This window comes from Mastomys coucha, unplaced genomic scaffold (assembly GCF_008632895.1).
Source record: "Mastomys coucha isolate ucsf_1 unplaced genomic scaffold, UCSF_Mcou_1 pScaffold13, whole genome shotgun sequence".
Classification (NCBI taxonomy): domain Eukaryota; kingdom Metazoa; phylum Chordata; class Mammalia; order Rodentia; family Muridae; genus Mastomys; species Mastomys coucha.
In genome coordinates this window covers 7,152,595-7,162,653 of record NW_022196895.1, presented here as the reverse complement: position 1 = coordinate 7,162,653, position 10,059 = coordinate 7,152,595, and the positions used below count along the sequence as shown (strand labels likewise).

The window sequence follows — 10,059 nt, the reverse complement described above, 5'->3', positions numbered from 1 at the left end:
TCTTTGAAGGACAATTAAAAATGGGGTTAAAAGGAATTATCCATTTAAAATACATTTAAAACATCATATGTAGCTATATTAAAACCAAGAGATCTGCAGACCATTTCCATCTAATACATTCCATCTTCTGACTAGCTGTAAAGTTCTTGTTATCCCTGGATAACCAAGTCCATCATCTAGCACTTGCAGTAACACCGGCTCATTAGGGCTCTCAGTGTCTCAGGTCCTAAGACAAGTTCAAGTAAAAGTGACTGTTTTAACTGGAGATAAAAATCATACACATGGGCTGAGAAGAATCTGAAGACACCACAGACTAGAGCAATTTCAGTGTAAACTTCCGATAGATTAGTGTAGAATATTTTCTCAAAATGTTTCTGATTAAAATATTTGGTTAGAAACACATAGAAACTTACACCTCCTACTGTTTGTTGATATTATACACTACTCACTAACTTTAATGAGTCCAAAAGACTCTTCATGGAGTCTACTGAGGAAAAATGTCACTGATAAAATTAGAAGGAAAACTTGTATATGGTTCTGTTTTCCATTCCGCTCATTTTTATGTGTCAGTGTACCACAGCTGTAACTCACTGAGTTGTTTAGAGGATGCTAAACCAGCTAGTTAGACTCCACAATAGAATCCCAGCATGATATGTGGGTTTCCAAGTGCCAACTGCTTACTTTCAACTAACACAGTGGTACGGCATAACTGCAGTGGTACACTGTCTACATTCTCATAGACATGGTGTGCTTAAAGACTGAGTGGGAAAAAGAAAGGAGTTAGCTCAGAGAACTTCATAAATGCACACAGTGCCTGCTCTGCATTTACTGAGTGTTTGTTGTTGTTGTTCAGTTTAAATAGTAAACTTTTAACTCCTGTGGAAATTTTGCCAAAGGTTTCAATACATATAAGATTATAAATCTTGAACTAACACTGCACAGAAAAAGACAAGCTACTTCTTTTTAAATACAAATATCTTCTACATTCTATCATTTCAGACCCCTGAGTAATACTGTACCAAAGTACAGATCTGAAGAGAAACTGAGGGTTCAGGCCTCAAGTGTTAATCTTCAATTCATTCCACACCAATGGTGTGAGTCTCATGTAACACATTCAAGCTGGTTAATGCTGACAGTCCCCTGCCCCCCAACGTAGTATGGTAGAAAAAAAACAATGCAGATTCCACATTTGTTCTCCAGAATATATCCTCGGGCTCCCACAGGCAGAGCATGCCCTAAGTATAACTGCCCACTGTAGCATTGACCTGAACCTGGGTCCTGTCAGCAGAACTGAAAGACCGTGTCCCCAAAGACCCTGGTCACTTTTGGGGAGTTCTTTGGAGAAGAGATAAATATGTTGCACTTTGCTCCACAGTGATTGTACTTTAAAGGAAAAAAATCCCCAATAATTGTTTGTCCTACCCCCTTCGGGGTCTGTTTGTTGTTTTTGGTCTCTTCAAAAACTCAAACATGGCGTCCAGTAAGAAAGTAGAGAGGCTTGTCATCACTGCTATTAGCAGTTTGAAACTCATCCCGGAGGCGGAACTGCCACTCATCCTCTAACTCTAAGCGAACAATTGTTTGACGTAAGGAGCTTCTGTCTTGGCAGATGACACACAGGGTAGCACCTTGAGGGAGGAAGTTGATTACATTGATAAGAATATAACTACCTTTGGAAACCAACATACAGGTAGAGAAATCATTTTTCAGTTATTTATTTATTGTACAAGTGCTCTGTCTGCATGTGTGCCTGCATATTAGAAGAGGGCATCAGATCCTTTTATAGGTGGTTGCTAACTGCCATGTGGTTGCTGGAAATTGAATTTAGGTCCTCTGGAAGAGTAGCCAGTACTCTTAACCCCTGAGCCATCTCTCCAGCTCCTAGATAATTCATTTTATCTCATGTAGTTGTGCAAAAGTTTCAAGGAGCATGAAGTGATTATAGAGGTTTCTTTCAGCCACAGCCCTCCCCTCGTGTAGTGTCTGATGAGCCCAGTGTTTCTTTTGCCTTTTCTTAGAACAGGGTTTCTCAACCTTAGGACTTTGTTGTGTGTTGTGTGCTTTTCTATGCCTTGTGGAATATTTAGCATAGCCCTAGCTTCCTGCCTACTGTTTGCCAAATATACTCCCTCCCCATACACACAGTGACAACTAAAAATCTCTCGAGGCACACATCCCCTTCTACTTGAGAACCAGTCTGCTACACACACGCAACGAAAACTCCATTTTCTTTTTTTTTTTTTTTTTTTTTTTTTTTTTTTTTTTTTTTTTTACTTTTTTTTTTAAAGATTTATTTATTTATTATATGTAAGTACAATGTCTCTGTCTTCAGAGAAAACTCCATTTTCATTGTACAGTGAATACAAGTACAAGGAATGTCACTTTTATCACTGGCCTTGATTCAACTTGTCAAGATTATTTGTGATGCTGGATTGATAGATTATTTCCAGGTAGGTTGTACCTTTTTTATGATGCATACCTATTAAGACAACTTTAATTTCTGTGCCAGACTCATAGTGTGTCTAGGAGGTGCAATTATGTCATTTTTTCTGTAGTTGATTTCTGATCCAGTCAAATGATTTTAGACTATATATACTGCTTACAAGCATGCATATGAAGAGTGGACCTAGCTTCTGTCTTAACTAGGTATCAGAAGTGTGTGTTTATAAAGAACAGTGAACGCCTGTTTAAGAAGTCACAGGGGCTGTGACTTTTTTTTTTTTCTGCCTCTTTCAGAGAACCCACATTCAATTCCCAGCACCCACATCAGATGGCTTACAGCCTTAAGTTCCAAGGTGTCTGACACCCTTTGGCCTCAGCAGGCACATACACACATACCCACACATAAAAATTGTCTTTTAGCCGGGCGGTGGTGGCGCACACCTTTAATCCCAGTGCTTGGGAGGCAGAGGCAGGCTAATTTCTGAGTTTGAGGCCAGCCTGGTCTACAGAGTGAGTTCCAGGACAGCCAGAGCTATACAGAGAAAACCCTGTCTCAAAAAAGCCAAAAAAAAAAAAAATTGTCTTTTAAGGTCATAGATCTTATTATTCACCTGAACTTAATGATAAGAGAGCATGGTCTTCCCCAATAACTTTAGTAGTCCTGGGTTAGAATCAACGTATCCCCATTACTGGCCAAAACTTTGCTTATGTGGCATTCAACTCTTGATTATTATTTGTGTTTGTGTGTGTGTGTGTGTGTGTGTGTGTGTGTGTGTGTGTGTGTGTGTGTGAGAGAGAGAGAGAGAGAGAGAGAGAGAGAGAGAGACAGACAGACAGACAGAGACAGAGAGAGAAGGGGGGAGAGGGAGAGAGGGGGATACCATTTACATTCAAGACACTTCATTGACTTACCTTTTAGAAACTTGAATTTCTTGAGAAGATCAGCACCTACAAAAGAGTCACAGAGGTACAAGAGGAGTCCACTGAAAAACACCCCTTCACAATTGACGTTGCTGGAGTGGGGTCTGGAACTGATATAGCATATGGCTACCTGAAAGTAGTAAGCAGAAAAAACAGTGACATCTCAGAAGCAAAGGGGCTCTGGGGGCTATACTTTTGGTAAGAAATCCTCTTACCAAAAGCTTGGGATGCAAGGTGAAGGAGCCAAATCTTTCTCACTAATGAGTGAGTTGGTTATTCAAGCTTTATATTTACTATTTAGTATTCAAATCTCCCTCTCTCTCAAGACTGGTGGTTTTTCCTTTCCTTTTCTTTTTTTCTTCCTTCCTTTCCTTCCTTCCTTCTTTTCTTTTTTATTTATAGTCCTGACTGTCCCAGAACTTACTCTGTAGACCAAGCTGGCCTTGAACTCACAGAGACCTGCCTGCCTCTGCCTCCCAAGTGTTGGAATTAAAGGCACAGGCCACCACTGCCCAGTGAACTTACATATTTTAAGTACCTCATTAATTTACTATAGTAAATCATTATTCAACAAATATTAAGGCGTACGCGTGGCGTGTGTGTGTGTGTGTGTGTGTGTGTATGTGTGTGTGTGGTGTATGTTTAAAATCCTACACTTTGGGGCTAGAGAGTTGGCTCAGTGGTTTAGAGCACTGGCTGTTTTTTTTTTTTTTTTTTTTTTTTTTTTGGAAGCCCCAGATTTTTCTTTTTAAAGGATGTATTTATTTATATGAGCACACTGTGCTGTCTTCAGACACACCAGAAGAGGGCATCGGATCCCATTACTCATGGTTGTGAGCCACCATGTGGTCGCTGGGAGTTGAACTCACATGGCTGCTCACAATCACCTGTGACTTTAGTCCCAAGGGATCGGACATCTTCTGGCCTCCATGGGTACCAGGCATGTACATGGTACACATACAGATAAGAAAAAGCATGCTTTAGGAAAGAGTAAATGTTTCACTTTGAAAGAAGCTTAAAGCAGCATGAGTTAATTTGTAGCCTTCCAAGTCTAGAAGACAACCACAAAAATTACAGAAGGCAGCAGAGAACATTGTTCAGAGAACAATAGTCACTTAAATGTGGTTTGAATTCAAACAGTCGTTTCTTCAGTTAGTAGTCATATGGCATTGTACAGTTTCTCATCTATAGAGTAAGAAACCTGATGGATTGAAGTAGTTTTGAATTATTAATGTGCAGTATTTAGCAGATGTTAGCTGCTGTTGATATTAAGATTGTATGGGAACATGGTTGGTTCTTGTATTTTAAGGCAGAATTCATTCTAGATCAGGCTAGCTTCTGGATGCTGGGATTACAGACGTGCCTTCATGCTTGTCCATCATATGGGTTTAATATTTCTATTTATAAAATTAATGGCATAACCCACAGCATGAATTATTAACATTAAGTTAAACTTAAAAGAGTGTGTGTGGACAAAGGTGTGTTAGTCAGTATGTGCCAAGAAAATGGCCTAAAAATCAAGGTCAGGAAAATGTCTTGTTCAGATTATGGGTGCTTTAATTGTTTTGTTCTGTTTTTTCTTAATTTTGATCATGTACATGCTATGCACATGTGAAAGTCTGAGGGCAGCTGCGGGGTCTGTCCTCTCCACTGGCTGGGTTCCAACAAGTGAGCTTGCTTGTCAGGATTGACAGCAAGCACCTGCACCCACTGAGCCATTTCATATTGCAAACCTATGTAGATTTTTTGTTTTTTAAAGATTTATTGTAAAGTATATTACATTATTGAAGATAATAAAATATACTCTCCATATAATCCCAAGGAAAAACTTAGTTGTAGAAAGCTAGAGGTGCAACTGGCAGTTAAAATGCTAGACTAAAAACTAGGGAAGAATTTGAAGAATGGAAAAATAGAGACGACAGCTCTGGAAGTCTCCCAGAGCTTGTTCAATAATCATTGAGCTCTTACATAGACTGTGTGTCTGTCAGGAACTGGATCTAACCTCACATTATCACAACATGGTCTGATTGGTGTCAACAAGTAGAGCAAGCAGCTGCTCTGTCCAAGTCATCAAGGAAGGCTCTTGAGAGCCATTGACACCAGAGGTGACCATGTTACTGGCTAGTTCTGTTCATGTGGGACCCCTTGAATCATATTGGTATTGGCTCTCTTAGAATGATCCTAAGTTTTCAATGGGACTGAAAAGGGGAAGAGATGGATATGGCACCCAGGACTAGACCCCTGTCTTTACCTCCTGTCCAATGTTAAGGTAGCAGTCAATGGCCAGCACAGGACTCTTGAAGTTATGGATGGCTTTAGGGAAGAGTTTATAGGAGGCATGTTGAAGGAACTTCTCCAGGAGGAACTGTGCAGGGGCTGCCAGTAGTGTGTGTTCACTGTCAGGAGCACAGACGTATTGAAGGGGCAAGATGGGAGCTAAGTTCTCTGAAACCTGAAATCAGATGATCATGGGAAATGTGCCTGTCAGTGAATGAAATGTCTTAAGATCACAATGGATTGCATCCTAATAACTTCCATATGCATGACCCCCCCCCAAAGTATACCTGAAATTATACAGCAGTGAACCCCACATGAATGTTTATACATAACACTGTAATTTCTAGATTAGGCACAAAATATGTTGTAGACTCCTGACTCAAACATAGTATTTTCAGGCCATGATTGACAATGGTAAGCTCCAGATAAAGGAGGATTCCCATGGGCTGAAGAGTGGGCTCAGTGGTTAGGGGCATTAGCTGTTCTTGCAGAGGATCAACCACATGGTAGCTTATAACCATCATAACTCCAGATCTAAGGGATCTAGTACCCTTTTCTGGCCTCTAAAGGAATGAGGCACATGCACATACATACATGTATGCAGTAGATTCATAAATACAAAATAAAGTATCTTACAAAAACTAACAAGAAAAGAGGGATTGCTATATTAATAGCAGTTGCCTGATGGGTTCAGATTTCTCATTTTGTTCTGTATTTCTTCATTCGCCCACTTCAGGAATAGTATAATGTTCTTTTAAGTTACAACAAGAATTTCTGGAATATTTCTGTATTTAGTGAATACTTTATAGTGTTTGAGCATTTCTCAGCTCCAGCTAAGTAGTTGACAAGCTGCAGTGATCAGCTAGCAGCAAGATTCCCTGGGAAAGGTATAGCCAATACTCTTTCAAGCTTTGAGCTGTAATAGTTTCTTTAAAAGACAAGCTAAGGACCAGACAAGCATTTGTATTGGATTGTTCTCCTGTGTTACATCGGAGTGATCACAATACAAAGACTTCTGTCCTGAAAGTAAAGCTTTGCAGTTGAATGCACTCTTTTAGTCCCGGCGCTTGGGAGGCAGAGATAGGCAGATCTCTGAGTTGGCGGCCAGCCTGGACTACTTAGTTTCAGGACAGCTACGTAGAGACCTGTCTCAAAACAAAACAAAACCCAATCAATAAGTAAGTAAATAAGCAAGTAAGCAAGCTTTGATGTAATCTTTAAGGCTTAACTCTGGAACAGTTTTGTTGATTTGCCAAAAGTGAAGTTTTTGTTCTGGCTGAGCCCTCACTGACAAATGAAGCTGCACATCAAGGATCCCCAGGGTTACTTCCCTGGCCACATGCCAGTACTTTAGTGACAAAGCTATTCATAAGAAAGCACTTGTGTTTCTTTTCAACAGTAGCATCAAACATCATAAGACTTACCATGAGCTTTGGCTTAATGATAAAGTCCCTCTGCCCTCCAACCTGAACGTGTTTCTTCATGAGACTGAAGTTATTAAAGCGGCAGATGAGGAGGCCACTGCTGTTTGTTCTCAGGTTAAAGTCAACATCTTCACAGAAATACCTAAATCATAATCACAATGATAGGTTTCTTTGACTTTCCACCATATCTCAACTCTGATAACTACAGAGAAATGAGTGACAGACGTGAGAGGAAGGCCCAAAATATGGACCTTATCCTCAGGAAGTTGGCCCTCACTCTACGGATTTGAGCTTTGTAAGCTTTAAAGGAAGGGGAAAGGAATTTTGTCTGTTATGCCACAGGTTGTAGGTAACCTATGAGAAACAGGACTATCCATCCTGTGTGTTCTGGCAGGAAAGCCAGAGGTCTTGTGGTTTTAAAATTCTGGTCATGTAGTAGATGAGGCAGTAGTTATTCTAATAGCTACAGGTTGAGGTTAGATATTAAGAATGACTTTGTGGTCTCTAATACCATTCCTTGGCCGTTTGAGGTTTCTCAGGAATGTGGTATGATTAATTAAAGGGGCCTGCCTTCTGCCTTCTCCCTATGGAGCTGTGGGCCTTACAACACTAGAGAGAGAATTTTCCTTCCTAGTTCTGAGGATGAATATGGGGTTAATATTGGACATTCACGGGTCTACACATTGACCAGTATTGATTTAATGGATTTTGTTTCTACTTGAATTCTTGATAAATAATCAGATGGCTAACCTGTGTTTTCTGTTTTTGCATAACAATATCAAGGGTCTAGATCATGCTAGGTGTGGGGAGCACATACCTGGAGTGCCAGCACTCAGTAGGATCACAAGTGTGAGGCCAACGTGGACCACATAAGGAGTTCTGGGCTTATTGTCCAAGGCAAAATAAAAACAATGTAGAGGTTGAAGTGGGCAACACCCTGTGGTAAATGCCAGAATGAGCTGCGTCCATGAGCTTGACCTACCTGTTGAAGTCATACTGTACATTCTGAGTTAGGTCTATATTGAGCAGAATGAAGTCATGCACATGACATCTTGAGAATGGGGCTTTTAGGCTCTGTGAAGTCAGCTTGCTGTTCCATTTCTGTATGCCCAGGATTGCGTAGTGGATAATTTTTGGTGTGGCTTCAATATGCTGCAAGACACTCTTCAGGGACACATTCTTACTGGAAATTCCTGCTTCTGTAGGCTGGCTATAAAATAAAAGTTAGTTTATGAAGAACCAACACTACTATATCTTTGTGTGTGTGTGTGTGTGTGTGTGTTCCTGTAAAGGATATAATAAGATAATTTACATTAAGTCCAGTTATACTGCCTGTCATGACTAAGTGAGGGAAGCTGGCAAAAAAAAAAAAAAAAAAAAAAAAAAAAAAAAGGAAATAATCTACTTCATGTTTCAAAGTGAATAATGAACTTGAGTTGCCAAGGGGAGTTGCCACGACCAGGGGTTAAAGGTACAGAAACATCCAGTTCTGATAATTACATATAATAAAGAATTCTATGCATACTTCACTGGTTTCAAGTCCACAGAAGAAATGATGGGAAATCAGTGTTTCCTTAAGGATACTGTTGAATCTTAGCAGCAATTTAACAAACTTTTTACTATTTAGCATTCCCCTTGACTAACCACTACCTAGCATCTGTAAGGAATCCCAGAAATTGACCACTGCTCTCGGAAAACCATGGCCGGGCTTAGAGGTGGCGTGACTTCCTCTCCTCCTCTTAGTGGAGCAGAGCCGGGTCTTACTTACATGTTAGGGTCTGTGTAAATGAACCACAATGTCAGAACAGTTCTGTTAGGGTCTGTATAAATGAACCACAATGTCAGAACGGTTCTGTTAGGGTCTGTATAAATGAATCACAATATCAGAACGGTTCTGTTAGGGTCTGTATAAATGAATCACAATATCAGAACGGTTCTGTTAGGGTCTGTATAAATGAATCACAATGTCAGAACGGTTCTGTTGGGTTTTGTGGTGGCAGCGGCTGGGGTGGGCATAGACTTACTATGTATGTTGGCTGGCCTAGAACTTGCTATGTAAACCAGGCTGGTCTCAAACTCAAAGTGGTCATCCTGCCTTTGCCTTGCTAAGTGCTGGGATTAAAAGTGTATATACTGCTATACCTGGCCCAGAACAGATTTTGCAGCTGAGGAATACCAGGATGTGGAAAAGGCCCAGGAACTTAATGACATATTCTCTTTAAAATAAAAATCTCAGGCTGGAGAGATAGCTCAGCGGTTAAGAGCACTGACTACTCTTGCAGAGGTCCTGAGTTCAGTTCCCAGCAACCACATGGTGGCTCACAACCATCTATAATGGGGATCTGATGCCCTCTTCTGGTGTGTCTGAAGACAGCAACAATGTACTCACGTACATGAAATAAATAAATAAATCTTTAAAAAGAAATTCTACGTAGCCAGTGAGCTAGTGAAAGTAGTCTCAGGATCCACTTTACTCAGGAAAACCGTATCTCTTTAATTATTTCTAAATATATCGTGTCTAGATCATTGTGTCATAACCCCCCCCTCTCACACACACATACACACACACACACACACACACACACACACACACACACACACCTCCTTGGAAGTTTCACTACCTGTTTTGCTCCTGAACACTGTGAATGTTCCACAGGACGCAGGAATCGTCCATCACAACAATGAAAGGCCAGACACACTGCCGCTTGACTCCCAGCTCTTCCAGGCGATTCCTTTCCAGTTCTAGGTTGTGATAGGACAGCTCCTTAATGAGGAACCTGGCAGCACCTGGAAGACAGTACGACCACAGCTTTCCATCCTGTGCTCCGACACTGGCATAATGTTCAACTCTATAGGGCAGGGGGCGTGCTGGAGAGAAGATGCAGAGGATGCTAGCTTGGGTCCTAGCACCTGTGTCGGGCAGCTCCAGGAAGGATCTGATGCTTTTAGCTTCTCTGGGTACCTGCACGTATGCACAGACACCTAATTTTTAAAA

At 40.8% G+C, this 10,059-nt stretch overlaps 1 protein-coding gene across 4 annotated transcripts in view; it reads right to left on the bottom strand.

Moving 5' to 3' along the window:
• Positions 1-6: 6 nt before the first annotated feature.
• Positions 7-10,059, bottom strand: part of Greb1l (GREB1 like retinoic acid receptor coactivator) — a 265,485-nt gene continuing 255,432 nt past the window's right edge. For all 4 annotated transcript variants that reach the window (XM_031364954.1, XM_031364953.1, XM_031364956.1 and 1 more), the window contains 6 exons: positions 9,686-9,851; positions 8,047-8,274; positions 7,065-7,206; positions 5,615-5,815; positions 3,355-3,493; positions 7-1,628 (listed from right to left, as the gene is read on the bottom strand). In XM_031364954.1, coding sequence (XP_031220814.1) covers positions 1,465-1,628; positions 3,355-3,493; positions 5,615-5,815; positions 7,065-7,206; positions 8,047-8,274; positions 9,686-9,851 — 1,040 coding nt within the window. In that variant the 3' untranslated portion in view covers positions 7-1,464. The remainder of the gene's footprint in view (positions 1,629-3,354; positions 3,494-5,614; positions 5,816-7,064; positions 7,207-8,046; positions 8,275-9,685; positions 9,852-10,059) is intronic.